Source organism: Vigna unguiculata, chromosome 9, assembly GCF_004118075.2.
Source record: "Vigna unguiculata cultivar IT97K-499-35 chromosome 9, ASM411807v1, whole genome shotgun sequence".
Taxonomy (NCBI): domain Eukaryota; kingdom Viridiplantae; phylum Streptophyta; class Magnoliopsida; order Fabales; family Fabaceae; genus Vigna; species Vigna unguiculata.
In genome coordinates this window covers 9708258-9730724 of record NC_040287.1, presented here as the reverse complement: position 1 = coordinate 9730724, position 22467 = coordinate 9708258, and the positions used below count along the sequence as shown (strand labels likewise).

At 31.6% G+C, this 22467-nt stretch overlaps 1 protein-coding gene across 1 annotated transcript; it reads left to right on the top strand.

Annotated features, from left to right (window-relative positions):
• The first annotated feature begins 15492 nt into the window (after positions 1-15492).
• Positions 15493-19547, top strand: LOC114164863 (betaine aldehyde dehydrogenase 1, chloroplastic-like). The gene is made up of 15 exons (XM_028049635.1): positions 15493-15693; positions 15837-15979; positions 16320-16400; positions 16495-16643; positions 16734-16826; positions 16906-17029; positions 17143-17208; positions 17285-17351; positions 17539-17615; positions 17782-17895; positions 18205-18282; positions 18365-18516; positions 18675-18735; positions 18825-18931; positions 19236-19547. Exons 1-15 carry the CDS (start codon positions 15585-15587, stop codon positions 19324-19326), a joined length of 1512 nt encoding a protein of 503 aa, XP_027905436.1. The 5' UTR covers positions 15493-15584; the 3' UTR covers positions 19327-19547.
• Positions 19548-22467: the final 2920 nt, after the last annotated feature.

Here is a 22467-nt window from a genome sequence, read left to right as displayed (position 1 = left end):
TTTAGTAATGTGTAATTTTTTAGCTTTTATATAATTATTTGAATTTTATTTAGTTGTTATTTGATACTTTAATTTGAGATTTATACTATTATAATATTTCTCTTAATATTTGACATCATGAAAATCAAAAAGAGTATGTTATTTTAATATTGAATATTTTGATAGTATCATGATTCCGTTGGTATGATTTTTAAATTTTTTTTATAAAAAATATTTAATTGATATATGGAACAATAAAAAAATGGGTATGGATATGGGTATAAGAAAATACCCGTTACCCGTGGGGATGGGGATGGGTCAAAAGTTGTATACCCGTTGGGTTTGGGGATGGGGATGGGGATGAATTTTTATTATGGGGATGGAGATGGGATCATGATACCCGTACCCGCCCCGCCCCGTTGCCATCCCTACTGGAAATAGCTTAGTAGACATGAGGATGTTATGAGTCGGTCCAACATAGTTAAGGAAGTATTATTAATCTGGAAATTTCCTGTTGGATTATTTTGAGTACAAAACAAAAGGAGATTAGTTGTAAAGGAAGTATATATTGTTTATCTAGTGAAGGTAAGATGATGCGGTGTTCACCGTAGAGATTAGTTAAGGACTTATGTTGCGTGATTTACACAGTAGGGTTTACTAATATATTTAATTCCTGAAATAATATTTTTTAAATAATTTTGAAACATAAAAAAATAAAAAATAAAATAGAAAAATGAAAAGTCATTTAAAATGCGTCATCTTAAGTTGTACAGAAAAAAAAATTGTTAAAATTTAATTACTTTTTATTTATAAAGTGTTATTTTAACTTGTATAAAAAAAATTGTCCAGAAAAAAGTTGTCAATAATTAATGGTCGTTTATTGATTTGATACAATTACTTATAAGATTAATAATCATATGATTCATTTGATTCATTACTCTTTATGTAATCTACTATTTGATTTTATATCCTTTCTGGATTACCATGTCCTATCTATAAATAGGATAATAAGTTGAAGTTACGTTATTAGAACGAGGGTTATCCAACTGAGCATGAAAACACATTTTTTTTCCTAAGAACAACGCTCTACATTCTTCAACCGAGGTTCTTTCTAATTTTTTTCTCATTCACAAACTTTATCTTATATTTTTTGTTGTGATGATAATTGTTTGATTTTTTTTCTCTTTCTTCTTCTTATTATTATTATTTGATTTCAGTAATTTCATACATGAAATTTGATTATATTAATATTTTATATGCTAATTCTAAAATATGTCAAATATTGCAAAGGTTGAATTTGCGATCCTTGATATGTCGGGGAAGAATTATTTATCATGGATTTTAGATGTTGAAATTCATCTAAATGCAATGGATATGGGTGATGCTATTAAAGAAAGAAATAAAGTATTTGAGCAACTAATTTGTTTCTACGAGAACAGAACAATATTGTGAATAGAGATTTCATAAATATTATGAATTTATTTCATACCTTTATATGGCTGGACAAAGCAATAAAGCTTTTGATGAAAAATCATGAGATCTGCCTAATCTGCTCCATTCCCTTAAGTGAATGCAGCAATAAATATTATGAGTTTATTTCATGACTTTGTATGGCTGAAGAAAGCAATGAGCTTTTGATAGAAAATCATGAAGTATGTCCAATAGGTTCTTGGTTCTGCTCCATTCCCAGAAGTGAATGCAGCAACATTTGATTTATATTTTCATGATCGTGATCGTGATATTGATTATGGGCATAGTTATAAAGAAAATTTCAAAGACACATTTTGTCACCAAAAGTGACACAATATTGTGAAAAATGGAAAAGGAAAATGTGAAAATATTGAAAAAAAAAAGATCAAAGTTATATTATCATTATAGTGGTAAAAGTCATTTGAGTTGTACTTATTGTACACCAAAGCATCTTACAAATAATGAGAAGAACAAAGAAACACATTTTGCTTATAAAGATGGTGATTTTGATTATGGCCATATGGATACTACTCATCTTGATATTGGTGATTTCTTTTTTAAACCTGATGGAAACATTGATCACCTTATTGGTGATAGGAGTGTTAGAAAATAGTTTTATTTTATTTTATATTATGTTATTAAATTTTATGACGATGTTTTATATTTAATTCATGTTGCTTTTTTTTATGTATAAGTTTTTATGTTTTTATGAACAAATCCTTTATTTTTATTTTTTTCTTCTCCTCTTACAAAGTAATCTCTAATATTGATATTTATGTTTATATGAAGAATGAATATTGGCATTAACACCAATGATGAGGATCTGTGCCTTGCTGATAGTGCAACAACTCATACAATTCTCAAGAGTAATAAATTTTTCTCTTGTTTGGTAATACGAAAAGTCAATGTTAGTACTATTTCTAGTACTACAAATATAATTGAAGGCTCTGGAAGAACTATTGTACTTCTACCAAGAAGTACAAGATTACATATTAAAAATGCATTTTATTCTTAAGTTCAATAGAAACTTATTAAGTTTCAAGGATATTCGTTTAAATGGATATCATATTGAGACAAATAATGAAGGAGATATTGAATATCTTTATATCACTTGAATTAAGTCAAATAAAAAATGTGTATTGGAGAAATTATCAGCCTTCTCTTATGGCTTGTACTACACATATATTAATGTGATTGAGACGCATGTTATTGTAAGCCAGAAGCTTACAAATAAGAATGAATTTCTTGTTTGGCATGATCGGTTGGGTCATCCTGGATATATCATGATGCAAAAAATAGCTGAAAACTCATGTGGACATCCACTTAAAAGTCAAAAACTTCTTCAGTCCAATGATTTCTCATGTACTGCATGTTCGCAAGGAAAGTTGATAATAAGACCATCACCAGAAAAAATTAGAAATGAGTCAATCTCATTTTTAGAACGAATACAAGGTGATATTTGTTGTTCAATACACCCACCATATGGATCATTTAGATATTTCATGGTATTAATTGATGTGTCCACTAGATGGTCACATATTTGTTTACTATCAACTCGAAATCAAGCATTTGCTAAGTTATTAGCACAATTGATCAAGTTAAGAGCCCACTTCCCAGATTATCCAATTAAGAAAATTCGTCTTGATAATATTGGTGAATTTACATCTCATGCTTTTAATGAGTATTGTATGTCAGATGGAATTGAAGTTGAATATCCAATAGCACATGTTCATACTCAAAATGGACTTGCAGAATCATTGATAAAATGTCTAAAATTGATTGCAAGACCTTTACTTATGAAAGCTAATCTTCCAATGACTACTTAGGGATATGTAATTTTGCATGCTGCAGTATTGATTCGCATCAGACCAACAAGTTATCACAAATACTCTCCTTTACAATTGATTTTTGGTCAGCAACCCAATATTTCTCTTTTAAGAATTTTTGGGGGTGTTGTATATGTCCCAATTTCCCCACCAAAAAGGACTATGATGGTCCTCAAAGACGTTTGGGAATATATGTTGGATATGATTCTCCATCGATAATAAAATATCTTGATTCATCAATAGGTGACTTATTTACAGCTCAATTTGTTGATAGTCATTTTGCTGAATCAGTTTTTCCAACGTTAGGGGGAGAAAGAAAGAAACTGGAAAAAGATATTGGTTGGAATGAATTATCATTATCTCATCTTGATAACGTTGTTGTTGACCTGATCAAATTAATACTACTTATCCATAACAACTTCAGTATTGTTAAGAAAGTAGTCAACAAAATAGTAAGGGTAAAGTAACCCAAAGTCGTGTCCCAACGAACACGAAATTGATTTTTAACAAGTTAGTTCTTATAAAACTATACAAGAGTTAGTCAAATAAAATTATAAAAATATGAGGGATAAAGATTAAAAGATAAAATAAGATATAAACAATAGTAAAGTAAATAGATTAATTTCATTGCTTTTTCAAAATAGATTCATCATCGGTTATCTAAAGATTATTGCTCAATTAATTATTGTTGTAGATTTACAAATTAATCAATGTAAAGTCTCAATTAATTTGTTGGCGTTCTCACTTTTAACCAAAGTACAGTCTCAATTAAAAGTGAGAACTTTTAGATTATCCACATTAAATTTAACCAAAGTACAGTTTCAATCAAATTTACTATGCTTAATCATGTCTATTCTTTTATCTCCTCACCAAATAAAAAGCTTAATTAATTAAAGTAAAGTCTCAATTAATTGTAGTTAGAGTAAATACCTTTAACCAAAGTAAAGTCTCAATTATTGGTAAAAACTCATTTAATCATATGAAAGTTTCTAAATAAAATCAAAGTAAAGTCTCAATTCAATTTAAAAACCCTTGGACTCATATGACCAACATGCATATAGATTTAAAATCATTACTTCTTATGTGATTCAAAGATAAAAGACATAGATGAATTAAAACCTCAACAATAATAAAAAGAACAAAGAAATTAATTGATCTAACCTCAGAATCCAATTAAGAAATTACAATGGAATCAACCCAAGAAGTTTAGCAATCCATGGAATACAAAATAAAAATAAAAGAAGAATAGAGAGAAGAAAAGAGAGAGAAAGAAATTAGGCCCCCTAAGGGTTCCTAAATTCCGACATGTCGAGCTTGTTTTCTGCTTCTCCCTTGGTCTCTTTATATAGGAATTGGACTGGGCTTTTCTATTGCTAAAACCTCTCAAATATCTTTTAAAATAAAGATAAAGATAAATATTTAAAGATGTTTGGACAGATATAGACTATTTAACAAATATAGTTGGTTAATAATTTATAATATAATTAAATTAATTAATTATTTAAAGATATATGATAAATTATCACCAAATAATATTTGTATTAATTTTCTAAATAGCCCATTTTCAATTCTGTAGTCCAATTATCTTCTAAATAATCCAATATCTTCAAGATATATTTGTTTGTTGTGGATCTAAAAAGATTCAAGAAGATCTTGTCATATTTAAAAAGATTTGGTAGTTATTATCTTTTAATATTTTATGATATAATTAAATAAGATAATTATTTAAAAATATCAAATAAAATATCTAAAGATATATTTTCCCAAATTATCTTCTATCATAAAGATAAAGAAAACTGCAAGGTCCAATTTTTCTTTCCCCTCTTCTTGGTTTAGCCAAACTTCTTCACTTTTTCAAGCTTTTATTGCCGTCTTCATGCAATGCTTGACTTGGATTTTTGTGCTTTTGATAATTTCTTATTCTTGGATTTATCTTTAAGGTGTCATGAAGCTTTAATCAATTTATTTCCACACCTCCATGAGCTCAAATTAGCTGCAGCTACACTAACACGCCTCAAAATATCCAAAGAACACTTATGCAACTAAAAAGCTATTTTTAAGATGTTTTTGTATCTGATGCTCAATAAACCCAATTATAGGAAATCCCAATTAAATCAATCTTTAAACACACAAATTCAATTAAATACCCAAAATTAAACACTGAATGAGGGCAAAAATACGCACTCATCACCAACGTTAGGGGGAGAAAGAAAGAAACTAGAAAAGGATATTGGTTGGAATGAATTATCATTATCTCATCTTGATCCTTGTACAAAAGAATGTGAACTAGAAGTTCAACGGATAATTCATTTATAAAAATTGGCCAACCAATTACCAGATGTTTTTACTAACATAAAAAGGGTAACTAAGTCGCAAATACCCGCTGCTAATGCTCCAATCAGAATTGATATTCCTGTTGGACAATCTAATATAGCAAATGAATCTCAAACACGCCTGAAGTGTGGTAGGCCTGTCGGTTCCAAAGATAAAAATTCTCGGGTGAGAAAAAGGGAAAAAAGGCAAGATGGCCTAATCGAGGGGGTAAAAGTCCCAAAAGATTCTTTTGACATAATTAATGATTCAGTTCCAGAAGAACCTCAAGTACCTGAAATTGTTGAAAATGATGAGATCTCAATAAATTATGTCATGAATCATAAAATATGGAATCGAAATAAAGTCAATATTGATGAGGTTTTTGCATATAATGTAGCAAAGGATGTTATAAGTGACAATTGAAGATTTTCAACAAAGAAATGATTGGCCAAAATGGAAAGATGCAATCCAAGCAAAATTAGATTCGCTTGCTAAACAAAATGTTTTTGGACCTGTAGTTCACACACTTGAGGGTGTAAAACCTATTGGGTACAGATGGGTTTTAACACAAAAACGAAATGAGAATGGTGAAATTGTTAGATACAAAGCACGATTAATTGCTCAAGGTTTTTCACAAAGACCTGGTATTGATTTTGAGGAGACATATTCTCCAGTATTGGATGCAACAACATTTAGATATTTAATTAGCCTTGTTGCACAAGAAGGTCTGAATTTGCACCTCATGAATTTTGTTACAGCCTATTTGTATGGCTCTTTGGAAAATGATATTTATATGAAACTCCCCGAAGGATTTAGTTTTCCCAGCAAAGCAAATTCTAAAGAGGATTATTCAATAAAATTGAATAAGTCCCTTTATGGATTGAAACAATCAGGACGTATGTGGTATAACCGTCTAAGTGAGTACTTGTTAAAGGAAGGGTATAAAAATGACCCTATTTGTCCTTGTATTTATATGAAAAGATTCGAGAATGAATTTGTCATAATTGTTGTTTATGTAGATGACATAAATATAGTTGAAACTCCTAATGAGCTCACAAAGACAATTGATTGTTTAAAGAAATAATTTGAGATGAAAGATCTTGGAAGGACAAAGTTTTGTTTGGGATTACAAATTGAGTATTTCAACAAAGGTGTTTTTGTACATCAAGAAGCTTATATAACGAAAGTGCTTAAAAAGTTCTATATGGACAAATCACATTCATTATGCACTCCAATGGTGGTGAGGTCATTAGATGTTGATAAAGACCCTTTTAGACCTCAAGAAAAAGATGAAGAATTACTTGGTCCTGAAGTACCATATCTTAGTGTTATAGGAGCACTAATGTATCTTGCTAATTATACTCGACATGATATATCATTTGCTGTAAATTGTTAGCAAGATATAGTTCTTCACCTACAAGAAGACATTGGAATGGAGTAAAACAAATACTTTGTTACCTTAAGGACACTATGAATATGGGCTTATTTTACCCAAATGATTCAAAATTAGATCTAATGGGTTATGCAGATGCAGGTTATTTATCAGATCCTCATAATGGTCGATCACAAACAGGATATTTGTTCACATGTGGTGGCACAACGATTTCATGGCAATCTGTGAAACAAACAATAACAACAACATCGTCAAAACATGCATAAATGTTAGCATTACATGAGGCAAGTCGTGAATGCGTTTGGCTAAGGTCTATAATTCAACATGTGCGACAAACTTGTGGTTTATCCTTGTGAAAAATGAAACCAACAACGATATATGAAGACAATAATGCATGCATTGCTCAATTGAAAGAAGGATATATTAAAGGAGACAGAACAAAACATATTCTTCTAAAATTCTTTTTCACTCATGATCTTCAAAGAAATGGTGATGTAGAGATCCAAAAGATTCACTCATGTGAAAATCTAGCAGATTTATTTACAAAGTCTTTGCCAAGGAGAACTTTTGAGCAATTGGTTCACAAGGTTGGACTCTGTCATCTTGATGATGTAAGTTTACATGAGGGGGAGAAATAGAAGATGCAAAGAACAATATTATATAGAATGATGTACTCTTTTTCCTTCACTAGGTTTTTATCCTAAAGGGTTTTTCCTAGGAAGGTTTTAACGAGACACATTCTTTCATCAATGGACACCCAATGGGGAGTGTTATGAATTAATGGTCGTCCATTGATTTGATACAATTACTCATATGATTGATAATCGTATAATTCATTACTCTTTATGTAATATTTTGTATTTACTATTTGATTTTATATCCTTTCTGGGTTACCATGTTGTATTTATAAATAAAACTCGTCCTATCAGTAATAAGACACACATACAAACAAAAGTTACTCCATACTCTCTCATTCTCTATTCTTCCTCTCCTTTTCTTTCTTTTATTACCTTTATTTTATAACCAAAAGTTTAATTGACAATTTAATTGTTATGAATGAAATATTTATAGTTATACAGCTGGGACTTGGATTTGGGTGTAACTTAGTCTAGAAGTTGAATTTAACTGGGTTTTGTTTAGGGGTGACAATCCAGGCTGGTCCAATCCATTTAGATCTATCTTGTATTTGTTCTGCACAATGCGAGTCAACCTACCCCGTTACGCATTTCAACTGTGCATTAAAATGATTGGCCTATCCCGCATAACTGAGTCCATATGCCAGCCACTTTTTTTTTTAATTCTTATGATAAAAATTTTAATGTTTAAAAAATTAAAAAACTTTAAAAAGTTAGCAAAATTAAGTAAAGACTTTGGGGGAGTTGAATGATGAATTGATAATTTAACATTTTCAACATATATATTCGTATTATGACATACAAGATGTATTTTTTTTTAATTTTAGTACATTAAAAAATACATAATTCTTATACAAGTTTTTTTTCATGCGGGTTCATGGGTCAGCCTACTTAGGCTACGGGCCGAACCAATACAAGTCTGCAGGTTCACTATCTTGACTGGACCTGCGTTATTTTTGTGGGCATGCAAGTCGACCCGATGGGTCAGGTCTATATTGTCACCCCTAATTTTGCTAAGCTAAAATGAATGATCTAGCAATAAAAGGTTAAATTGAATCTATACCAAAGACTTTACTAGTTTGGAGTTAATTGGGGTGGCATTTCTTCGGCTTTTTTGTATTTTTGGGTCCTTTTGACTGTCAATTTGTAAAATAGGGTATGTTGAATTTTTTTTTGTGAAATAGGGTCAAGTCGTCATGGGGGAGGACAACTTTAAAGGTGAAGTCGTCCTTCCCCCAGCCGGTTTCATTTTTTTTTTAAAAAGCGATGTCGTCAAGGTGGAGGCCGGTTTCTGCATCTGAGATTGAAGTCTTCATAATGGAAGCCGTTTCAATTTTTTTTATGTAACAGTTTTATTTTATTTTATTTATTAATGTAAAATTTTCAATGAAGCCATATTTAATGCAAAGGACTTCAATTAACTAAAACCGGTGTATGTCAGGACGACTTTGGTTGACAATTAAATGAAATCGTTAGGTAGCTTAGCAACATCAATTGATTTCAATTAATTGAAACCGTGAGGTGGCCTAGCAACATTTATTGGCCGACCGTGAGGTTTCAGTGATGCATTTATTGGCCTAGCAACATTATTATTATTTTTTTACCATTTATTGTTCCAAAAAAAATTAAAAACAAAAACAAAAACTTAAAAGTGAAGTCGTCAACCATGAAGATGACTTCACTCACCAAAAATTGGACTTGTCCCTGACAACATCATTTTTTTTAAATGAAATCAGTTAGGGGAGGATGACTTCATCTTTAATATCATCCTCCCCATAACGACTTGGCCCTAGTTTCACAAAAAAAAAAAAATTCGAAAGACCATTTTTTACAAATTCAAGTTATTATAGACTTCCAATTAAAAAAACTCATTTCTTCCTGCATCCCATAATTTTGACCCGCAATTTCATAAATTTATAAATTTCAAATTATTTTATGATTTTAAATTTTCAGTTTCAATTTTAGATTGTTTTATTTGGAGACGTTTTCAGATTAGTTTCAGATTAATCTCACGCATTAACCAATATTTTAGAACGTATAATTTGAAATACAGTTTTGATATACAATCTAAAATAAAAAATAAAAAAAAATAAGAAATGCATTCCGAATTATTAGATGTATCTTTTAACAAAGGTAAAGGTTTTAAAAAGAGAACAGAAGAACAGCAGTGATAGGAAAAATAATTTGTTGCTTTGATGAAATTTATGAGAGAAATTACACTTAACTTGCAAATTGTGTGTTTGGTTTAATCAATTTTTTAATGTAGAAATAAGAATCAATTGTTTCTCACTTAATATAAATTTTTTATCTTTTAATTGATTTACATGATATTGTGTTAGAAAATCAATTCTAATAATGAATTTGAACACGTACAAAAACAAATGAATCACTTCACGCCATATCAAACTTTTAAGAAAAATGTCATTGAATTTTTTGTCACAGTTCCCCAAAATCGACTTAATATGTAAATGTTAAGAAGTTCATTTCACATGTTAAGATTAGTCTTTCGTATCCCAAGACGCAAGTGTGTTGGAAGACTGACGATGAATTTGAATTTACATAATAAAAGGTATTTGGTATGTGTAACTAACTACTGCAAAATATGATTGTTTGTAATATTTTCTCTACATCCTGTTAACAATTCTTTACACATAAAAACCCTTTTCCCGATTCTCGAAAAAGTGTTTACAACCTATTAGAAAACACCTTGAAATCTCACAAAAACTGATTTGAACTATAGTAACCACAAATTTAATGTAACATTTTAAGGAAGTACCCCTGATTTTAGGTAACTTACCCTGCCTAACTAGGAAGGGTGGATAACTTATTAAGTATTTTGGATGGTAGAGCAATTAATTATTGGATATAAATCTAAGGATAAAATACTTTTTTTTTCAATTTTTGTCAAGTTTTATTAAATAAGTCCCAATTTTAAATTTTTGTTCAAATAGGTCCTAATTTTCGTAAATTTTATTCAATTTGGTATTTTTTTGCTAACACCGATTAAATCATTAATAGTCATGAAGAGTGATTGACACGTGTCACTTCGTGGTTTTTTTGATTTATTTTATTTTATTTTATATTTATTATTTTTTTAAATGTCCACGTGTCAACCCAGTAGCGTATCACGTGTCAATGTCAATTTTCTATATTCAATTTGATCCCTATATTTTTATTTTTGTTCAATTTAGTCCAAATTTTTGTTAACATGAACCAATTTGGTCTCTCTCCAAATTGAAACCAAATTTAATTTTTATATTAAAATTCACATTTTTTATTAAATATTTTTATATAATATATTAAAATTCACATCATTATAACTTTGATATAAAAATTAAATTTGGTTACATCTTCGATAGGGACAAAATTAGTTAAATTTAAACAAAATTAAGACTAAATTGAACAAAAATAACAAACATAGGGACCAAATTGAATATAGAGCATTGACTTTGATACGTGGCATGCTATTGGATTGACACGTGGACATTTAAAAAAAATTATGAAGTGACACGTGGCAGTCATTATTCATGGTCGTTAATGATTCAAACAGTGTTAGCAAAAAAAGATCCAATTGAACAAAATTGATGAAAATTTGGACATATTTGAACACAAAACCAAAATTATGACTTATTTGACAAAACTTGATGGAAATTGGAACCAAAAAGGTATTTTAAAACCTAAATTTAAAAAGAAAGAAGCAAGAATTGGCATGTTAGTCTTTAAATTCATGAAAACATCAGTCCTACATGTAGTTGAACGAGAACAAATTCTTTTTTTTTATTTTGTTAAAATTATTACTAAATATTTAAAAAAAATATTTTATCTTTTTAATTTTATATATTTTTTCTTTCAATTTTGTTTCTCTTAATTCTTCGATTTTAATTTAAAAAATTGTTTGGTTAAAACTTAAATAATTTTTAGTTATTCCAACTTATTTAAGATTCTAGATCTATCATTCCCAAACATAATACATAATCATGAAGTAGATGATCATGATGATGGGTTATATATTCTTTCATATATTGTTATGGTTATGCGGTCAGTCATTCCGAACCTGGTTCTGATACCATTGATGGGTTATATGTTCTTTCATATATGGTTATTGTTATCTTCATTTGAGAGATTGTGGTTTCATATGGTTATATGATATTAGTCTTACACATATAAGGCATTTGACACCACTTTAATCCCAAAACCTTAAGACAATAGTGTTATGGGTCTTTATTCTTATATAGTGTTTAATTTTATCTATTCTATTCAATATAGAACTTTTTAACTCACACTTGAACTATTCCGAAACACATGAAGCATAAAGATTAAGAACATTTAGATGGGAACAAAGACAACATTGTTTTCATCCTTACAATATTTAAATATTACAAATAATTACAAATGTTATCTTCATTATAATAAACTTTTGATAACGGTTCATCTATATTTCACGTCATTAGAAGTAGTCTCTGCCATGGAGAAAGGATCGGTACATTACCATGCAAATGCAGAGTAAATTAAATTAAGGCCAATAGGGATGGACAAAAAATCTAATTTTCTTGATCCAATCCACTTTTGCTTCAGTCCAATCCATTTATAATCCATTTTATTAAAAATCCAATCCATTTATAATCCATTTAATGGATCTGAATTTCAATCTAATTTACATTTTATATATTTTATGGATTGGATATCCATTTTATAAATCAAGATTTTTAAATATGGATAATCCAAAAAATCCAATCCAAATTTTCAATTTAAATTTTTAGTTGGGTTAGACTAAAGGTTGAGATGGACTACACTACATTTAGACTTGGACGGGTCTTGCTCGACGACCTATACGGATCGGGCAGGCCCGACGACCATAACAGGTTAGGCGGGCCTAAAGATATGAACGGGCTAGGCAGGCCCGACAAACCGAACGAGTTGATCGGACCCAACGATCCGGAAAATTCGAGTGAGCCCGATGACCCGAACAGGGCAGGCGACCCCAATGACCTGATGAGCCAGGTAGGCCTGAAGACCCGAATGGGCCAGGCAGGTTCGAAGATCCGAACGGGCCACGCGGGCTCGAAGACCCAAACGGGCCAAGCGGGCCCGATGACCCGAATGGGTCAAGCGGGCTCGAAGAACCAAACGGGTTAGGCAGGCTCGAAGACCCGAATGGGTCAAGCAGACCCGAAGACCCAAAAGGGTCACGCGGACCTGAAGAACCGAACGGACCAAGAAGGACCAATGACGAAAACAGGTCAAGCAGCCCAAAGACCGGAACGAGTCAGGCAGCCCAAAGACCCGAACGGGTCAAGCAGGCCCAAAGACTTGGACGGGCCTGACGACCCGAACGAGCCCGACGACCCGAACGAGTCTGACGACCTACACGGGCCTTACGACTCGGATGGGCATGACGACACGAACGAGCCGAATGACCCGGATGGGCCCGACAATCCAGATGGACCTGACGACTCGGACGACCCAAACGGGCTCGATGACCCGGACGAGCCTAACGACCTACACGAGCCTTACGACCCAGATGGCACGATCACACGAACGGGCACGTCGACCCGAACGGGCCCTAGAACCCAGACGGGATCGACGTCCTAGACAAGCCCTACGACCCGGACGGGCCCGACGACCCGAACGGGTATGACGACCCGGACATGCTCGACGACCCGGATGGGCTCAACGACTCAGACGGGCCTGACGACCTTGACGTATCCGACGACGCAGACGGACCCCACGACTCGAACGTGCCCGACTACCCGATTGGGCCCGATTGTTTGGACAGGTCCATCCGGGTCATCTGGTCCGTCTGGGTCGTTGGGCCCATTCGAGTCATCCAACCCGTTCGCGTCGTCGAGCTTGTTCGTGTTGTCAGGCCTGTCCGGGTTGTCCGACCCGTCCGGGTCGTTGAGCCTGTTCGGGTTATCGGGCCCGTTTGGATCGTCCAGGTCGTCAGGCCTGTCCAGGTCGTTGGGTCCATCCGGGTCATCCAGGCCTTAATGACACAAGTTTTAAAAAATTCAATTTAAATTTTTTTTATAAAAAATGGATTCTGGATTTTGAACTTTATCCATATATTTGGATTGGATTTAAACCTTGATCCAAATATTTGGATTTGGATTTTAAAAAAATCCAAACTAGTTTTGCTAAAAAAAGGAATTTGGATAAAAAATCTAATCCAATTATTTGAATCTAAAATGGATGTAGATTAGATCATTAAAAATCCAAGTCCACTCCTAAGGCCAATAGCGTAAAGTATAATTCATATAGCTGTCTTTCTCTTTCTTTCTACTCACTACCCCTGTGAACAGTAAAAATGTGGAAACAACTTTTCTTTCCTTCTGAACAGTAGAAATATGGAATAAAGGTCACATACGCAGAAGAAGTAAAGTCATACAACAAACTAAGAACAGAAAATTATATTTTTAAAGAATTAAAACCAACACAGTTTTTTTGTTTTCTTACAAAACTAAAATCCAAAATCAATCCGTCCGTTGACATGCACGAGTACGAAATCAACATGACGGGTAAGGTATTAAGTAGTTGTTATTAACTTCTCTGGTAAATAAATATTCATTTCTCCGTATTCGTACTTATATTTGTGCGAATATTTATTATGGGGTACCTGCATATTTTTTTAATATTTGCGGATATTTTCGGGTACTTGTAAGTATTTATGAAAGAAAAATTTAATATTTAACCATATATTTTAACCATAATTTAAAAAAAATATAATGCATAATATTCATATATTTTAAACAAAATACAAATAATCCATTTGAATAATGTTCGATGGCAATTTACAAAGAAATGGAGAATTTTTAAAATCAATTGATAAAAATCAACCCATTCAAAATCGATGTGTTAATATTTTAATCATGTTTTTTTAATTTTTTTTAATTTAAATTAAAGTATAACGGGTACGAATATCTACAAATATAAATATTATAATACTCGTATCTGCCCTCAATATTCGTACACGTTACCCGTTTATAATGACATAATAATGTTTTTATTCAAGTTTTAGATTAAAAATCTCAATTTAAAACGTGGAGATTTCCCTCTTTTCACTTTCATCATTACGTACATAAGGATATTTCAAGCAATATTTCTAGTAACCTGAAAAATATTTCTTTCAATAATCTGAATCTATTTTAAATTTTTTATTATTGCAACTTAAATTATAATTTAAAATATTATTATAAAACTAAAATAATTTACAACATGTGTGGATTACAATGAATATGCAACGAAAACGACAGAACATGCACACTAAAAATAAAGAAGTTTAATAAACACTTTGCATTGCAGATTTTAGCTTCCGTGTTTAACTTTGGAAGGTGCGCATGATCAAAAGTTATGGCATGGGAGATATTATGTACACACGCAACTTCCAATTTATTGTCTGACAGCGTGACGGAGATTTGGTTTCATATGACCTAAAAAAACGTGGTCCGTGGTTTTTTGTTATGCGGGCCAATCATAATGCCATTCATAATAATGCATTCATGGTTTGACATTATAATAATCATAATTATAAATTATTATCTTTTATCGAAATAGAATTATGAACAATGAACAAAGCAAACCTGCCATTTCAAACAAGTAACTATCACAAGCTTATAAAATCTGGTTACATCAGAATGTGTACAGAACATGTTTCCAAACAGTAAAATGAAGCCAAACCAAACCAAGAGCACAAGGAAAAAAGTTGGTACCGACAAAGAAGCAAAAATCGAAAGGAAGAAGAGAAAATAAAAAAGAAAAGGATCTGTGGTGAGTCATCAACCAGAAGACCAAGATGCAGCTTCAATCCTATTATTATATATATATATATATATATATATATATATATATATATATATATATATATATATATATAACATATGTTACCACCTCATGAAGCATTATCGTTGCTCCAAGCCAAGAATAGCAGAGAGTGAGTGAGAATAGAGAAAGGAAAAAGCAAAAAGAAAAATGGCCATCTCAGTACCCAGTAGGCAACTATTCATTGATGGAGAGTGGAAAGTCCCCCTCCACAACAACCGTATTCCGATCATCAATCCCGCAACCCAAGACATCATAGGTTCCCTCTTCTCTCTTCTCCTTAATTATGTGTCTTAGCTTTTCCGACATCATGGGAGTTTTTAATGTTTATGATCATGACACGCGCATAGTTACATAAGCACTTGTGTTTCTAAGTTGTGGCTTCATGTAATTGGTGTTCAGGGGACATACCTGCGGGTACCGAGGAAGATGTTGACCTTGCTGTGGATGCTGCTAAAAGAGCCTTGTCCCGGAACAAAGGCAGAGATTGGTCATCAGCTTCTGGTTCTGTTCGTGCTGGTTATCTTCGAGCCATCGCTTCAAAGGTTGGAATTTTAATTCAACTTTTGCTTTAATCGATTAAATGTGTTTTCATTTCTCAGACATGTAAAGAGAGAGGGAAAACATCGAAGTTACGAGTTCCATCAACACCCAGATTGACTTTTTGTTGAATAAGTTTATTTTAATATTCACTGCTACATAAACAGTTTTTATTATATAATATATATATTATATTTGTTTAATTTTCACAAAACTAAATACAAATAATCAAGATGTTGTTCAACCCTTTAAAAATAAATTGGTCAATAAGAATCATGGATACTACTGACTCAGAAGTGCATGAGTTGTCTCACCTTTCTGTGTGTGTGGCTTTCTTTCTCAAAGATAACGGAGAAAAAGGATGAACTGGGAAAGCTTGAAGCAATTGATAGTGGAAAACCACTAGATGAAGCACTGGCAGACGTGGTAAGTGGTGACATTGATTTGCATTGAAAAAAGCAATAACTGATGTTTCATGAGTCTTTTTTTGCTTATTTAGATATGTGATTCTATGTTGTAGGATGATGTTATTGCATGTTTTAACTACTATGCTGAGCTTGCAGAAGGGTTGGATGCAAAGCAAAAGGCTCCTGTATCCCTCCCTATGGAAACTTTCAAGAGTTATATCCTGAAGGAGCCCATTGGAGTTGTTGCATTAATTACTCCATGGTATCTGATTACCTTCTGTTTCTTCACTAACTAGTTAAGCATTTACTTGCTTATAGCTGATGAAATGCTGTGGTTTATGTTATGTGCTAGGAACTATCCTCTCTTAATGGCTACATGGAAAGTTGCTCCTGCTCTGGCTGCTGGTTGTGCTGCAATATTGAAGCCATCTGAATTGGCATCTGTGTATGTTAAAATCAACTATTTCAGCATCCAATTTTCGTTATGTTGGTATCTTATGCTGGCACACCATTTACAATTTTAGGACCTGTTTGGAGCTGGCTGAAATATGCAGAGAAGTGAACCTTCCCCCAGGGGTATTAAATGTTGTTACTGGATTAGGCAATGATGCTGGTGCTCCTTTGGCTTCTCATCCTGATGTAGACAAGGTTCTAATTCTAATTCTAATTCTAATTCTATTTCTTTCTAGTATTGTTAAAGTGCTGTCTATGATTTTGGCGAGGTAGTGCTGAATTGTGGCTGATATTTAATTTTTCAACAGGTTGCCTTCACTGGAAGCTCTTTAACTGGGAGTAAGATTATGTCAGCTGCAGCACAGCTAACCAAGGTATTTTGTGATCAATTTTATCTGCAAATTCATTCTGAGATTATGGAATATAAAATTTGTGGTTTTTTCTTGGCAGCCTGTTTCTCTAGAGCTTGGTGGAAAAAGCCCAATCATTGTTTTTGAGGATGTTGACCTTGACAAGAGTACGGGTCTTTTTCTTTTGTTATGTACAGCCTATGTTTTTTTGCATTATGGAACTTTATTTCCTGTGAAACTCATTGTTTGTTTGTAGTTGAGTAAACTTTTTGGGTGCCTAGAACTGATTACAGAATCAATACTGAGTCATACACCATCTAACATTTATTTTTGTATTTTTCTTGATTCAAACAGCTGCTGAATGGACAATCTTTGGCTGCTTCTTTACAAATGGTCAGATTTGCAGTGCAACATCTCGCCTTATCGTGCATGTAAGTGTAACAGTTAGAATTTGTAGCTAAGTTTGCTTATTTTATTGCATAAATGGGAAGGTTTAGATATACTCTGATAGTGGAACCATTTTGTCTGTAAACTTTGTAGAAACGGCATTAGCTGAGTTTTGAACATTGACCAAGTTAGATGCTTTTACTGTTTCAGGAAAGTATAGCAACAGAATTTGTGGATAAACTTGTGAAATGGGCCAAAAACATCAAAATTTCAGATCCTTTGGAAGAAGGCTGCAGGCTAGGCCCTATTGTTAGTGAAGGACAGGTATGTGTAATGTTTATCACTTCTGCATTTGTTATATTTTAACTTAGATTACTGACTCCTCCTTCTGCTTTTAACAAAGATATGTGAATTTTTGGTTGTTACACCTTGTTCCATTTCTTCCCCTAATACGTTTTGGGTTTAAGATAGTGTTTGAAGTTAAGTATTTCTGAAATCTATTGCTAACGTAGACTTCTGAATTCTGATTGTGTTTATTCAAATGCATTCTCCATTATCCTGACATTGTTTATGAACTTGTCTTTTACCAAGATGATGATGTATCTAATAATATGGTTTATATTATTTATTCAGTACAAAAAGGTGTTGAATTTCATCTCAACAGCTAAGAGTGAAGGTGCAACAATTTTGACAGGAGGGTCTCGTCCAGAGGTATGATTATACGATGTGTGTCCTGTTTTTATATTTCTTGATTTGTCCTCAGAAATGATTGAAATGTCAAATTTTATGGCAGCATTTGAAAAGGGGATACTTTGTTGAACCAACCATCATCACTGATGTGACTACCTCAATGCAAATTTGGAGAGAAGAAGTTTTTGGACCTGTACTCTCTGTGAAAACATTCAGTACCGAAGAAGAAGCTATTGAACTAGCAAATGACACCCAGTGAGTGGACTATTTTTCTGGAAACTGTATATTAGTTTCACTTGTAAACTACATGTTAACTTGTACATAGATGTTAATCAATGTTGTGTATGAATTTTTATTTCATCGATCATATTGATTGATGCCTAACATATCTTATTTGGAATTATTACTCACAGATACGGTTTAGGATCTGCCGTAATGTCAAAAGATCTAGAAAGATGTGAACGTATATCTCAGGTGAGATTCATCCTTTGTTATCATAGAACAGACAAAACATATGGATTTTCTGTAATTGAATGTTGTATACTTATATTACTTTTGTGCAGGCTATTAAAGCTGGAATTGTATGGATAAATTGTGCTCAACCAAGCTTCATTCAAGCACCATGGGGAGGCATAAAACGTAGTGGCTTTGGTCGTGAATTAGGAGAATGGTATGACCCTTATTTCTTCCTAAATCACTATGGTCAGTTTTACTGCATTCAAAACTATATTTTGAAATGTGAAAAAACCAAAACTCTGATACTCTTTTCAATACACTTTCTTTGTCAGTTGGAAATGCTTGGATTAAACTAGTTTATGAATAAGACATGCCAAATGGGGAATGAGAGTTATATCTTTTTGTTTACTGCTTGTGTGCATTTCTCAAATACAAATATTGATTAGGCTATATCTTAGACTGTTTTATAATCTAAGAATCTGGGTCTAAGTTTTTTCTTTTTTTTTTTATTATTTCAGGGGTCTGGAGAACTATTTAAGTGTGAAGCAAGTGACCAAGTACATATCTGATGAACCGTGGGGCTGGTATCAATCTCCTTCAAAGCTGTGAAGTAAATTGAAGTTCTAAAGTCTGTCATGAAATAAGCCGTGGGCTACCACTTCACATATTAAGTTATTAGTAACAATAAAAAAAATGTTACTAAATTACAAAAATACTTACTAATATGATTTAGTAACACTATATCATATGTTACGTATAATTTGTGTTGTTATTAATGATTTTTAATAACATTTTTACATATCAATTGAGTGTTGCTGAAAGTGTTACCAGATCCTTTTAGTAAAATTTACTTAAATAAAAGGTGGTCTAGTTGTTAAAAGAGAGAAAAATGAGGGGTCCAATATCACCTACTAACAATTTGGAGAAACATTCACGTGTGTCTTACTAATAGAAATATTATTCTCTGAAGAAAAATAAATAGTATGAAATAAAACAATGTAAAAAAATTAACTATTTTCCACTCTTTGTATCCTTTCAATTTAACAATGACAAGTGTCAATACACCTAGGAAAGGATAGAAAAATACAAATTTCATATAAAAAACCAACAAAAGAAAGAAAATTATCTAACAATGTATCCGATATAAGACATTCACACCTTATTCAAACCACTTCCTCAACTAATTTGAGGATAACAATGTATGAGGACTATCTAACAATCATAAATTAAGATAATTAACATTGATAAAATAGTCTAACAAATGCATAAATATTGCTTTTAACCAAACCATTATTATCATCTAATAAAAGGCTTACAGCAAACTTATGCTTCTTTTGAGATTTCTCTGCTTTCAATTAACTCAAGTTAGTATCACCAAAATGAATTTTAGGTTTAGGTTCTCTTTTTCCTATTAATTTTCCTTGAACAACGTTGATTAGATAGAGTTCATTAACAAACAACGTTGATTAAATAGAGTTCATTAACAAACAATTTATATAACGAAATAAAACAAAGGAAACAAACTACTTATATAGAATCAACAAAAAAACAAATAAAATAACAAGTCATGATTCTTATGAATGAAAACTATGGTGAAAAGCAAATTACACCAACAACCTTTCATTTAATGTACTGAAATGTAGTTTTCCTTTACATTTAGCTAATAATGCAAATAAGGCTCTATTTTCTTATTCAAATGTCACAAATAAGAAGCTCAGTTAATATTAAATTGCTTAAGAACAAAAAAATTCCTTAGACTCACCTCATTAGTCATAGACTTTCTTGCTTACCCAACTTTTCTTTAACCTATTTTTTTTTTTAAAATGTTAATTAATAAATGATTTTAAATAATTAAAATTTATCAATGTATTGAATTTAAGTTACCCTTCAAAAATTATCTATATCAACTTTTGCATCTCTATAATTGTTTTCAAATTATTGCCCATAACAATGATTATTGTCACTAGTGTAGAGTTGAGATTCAAAATCATCTTATATGCTTAGGTTCTAACAAAAACAAAGCATATAGGGACGTGATGGCAATTTTACAATTTTGCGAACTTTATGCTTCAGCTATCTTTATAACCGAAGTATAAAGACCTTCTTGTTTCGGTTCATAAAGAACCTGAGCCTAATAACTCTCAATTTTTTTTTTAATATTTTTGGTATTTTCTAATTTTTTAATTTGAGCATAGAGGTTTAGGTCTCGATTCCCCAAAAATTGAAGTATAAAAGTTTTTGCTTCGATTTACTCAAAACTGGTACCTATAAGTTTGCTTCACAAAATTGTCATTTTATAAATTATTTTATATGCGAAATGACCTTCGTTCCAACAAAATCGAGACATAATGACAATATATGTTTTAGTTCATTCATAATTGAGGTTTAGAAGTTCATTTCAAAATTGTCACTAGCCACACCTTTTTAGGTCTCGAGTTTATAAAAAACTGAAGCAGATTTGATTTTAGGCTTCGATTTTTAATAGAGACCTAAAGGTGTTTCTAAGGCTCAAAATCGTGAAATGTTTGCAGAGGTGGCCACTTCTTTTGTGTCGTCTTCTTCTTCTCCTTCGTTTCAAAACAATGTTTTGTTGCTGTCACATTGCCTCCTACACCGATCGCTAATAAGTCCATTAAGTATTTAAGGATAGCCTAAACAAAATACATTATACAAATGTATAATAGTATTTAGTACATTTATTTGTTGTAAGGATAACATCTTATTGTAATGATAGTCCATTAAGTATTGTAACTTATTCTGGTTTGATAAATAAAATGTTCTATTTTTGGACTAGTTTTCTGGTATATTCTCTGCAGGTTCAATATGTAGAAAGAAACAAAAACAAATAATATATTTAAAAAACGCTTACTTTATGCTTCGGTTAAAACCCAAATCAAATCATAAAATGGGTATTAGATATCGGTTCTGGTAATAATTGAGGTCTAATACCTTCTTGGTTCTATATTATTTTTTCAGAAAAAAGAAAGGAAGAATTGAAGTAGAAAAACCTTTGAAGGATAAATCAAATTCATTGTGAAAGCAATTTTTTAGTTTGAAAGTCAAACGTATCCTTTTTAATATTGAGAATATTGAAGTTCAGCATATTTTAGAGGTTGAGTGAGACATGCTAAGCGTATATTTTTTGAGAGCATAGATTTTTTAAGACTCTTTAGAGCAGTTTGTGCACGAGAGATTCAAATATAGGTTTTGCTGAAAAAGAAGTTTCTCACATAGTAAATGAACAACTTAAAGACTTCCCTTATGCTTTCAGTTTTGTATCATTTCTTCTTTCTCTTTCACTCTTAGAAATCTTTTTGTTAAAATTAAATAAATTCTTCTATGTTTTAATTTATAAATATATATATATATATATATATATATATATATATATATATATATATGATGAATTGTGTTTCAATATATTCTGAACTACATTGTGTTTTCACTATGTGCTTCACCTTACTTCGTTAAAATCAAGTTCGCCCTACAATACATGAAACAGATGAATCAACATATACAAACGGCAAAAGAATTGTTTTTTAATTAAAATATAATCACTAAACTCATTTCAAGTATAAAAAATTGTGTAAACCAGCAAATATTCAAATAAAAAAGTTTAAATCCAAACAAAAAGTATATTAAACATAAAATTACATAACAAAATTCAAAACAACATCAATAATATGTGGCCTCAGTTTTATTCAAAAAAAATTATTCTAAAGATTCGTCCATTCATTTACAAATTACATC

Coding starts and splice junctions, on each gene's coding strand:
- LOC114164863 (XM_028049635.1), top strand. CDS start 15,585: ATGGCCATCTCAGTACCCAGTAGGCAACTATTCATTGATGGAGAGTGG. Junction 15,694..15,836: donor CGCAACCCAAGACATCATAG/GTTCCCTCTTCT, acceptor ATTGGTGTTCAG/GGGACATACCTGCGGGTACC. Junction 18,736..18,824: donor GATGTGAACGTATATCTCAG/GTGAGATTCATC, acceptor ACTTTTGTGCAG/GCTATTAAAGCTGGAATTGT.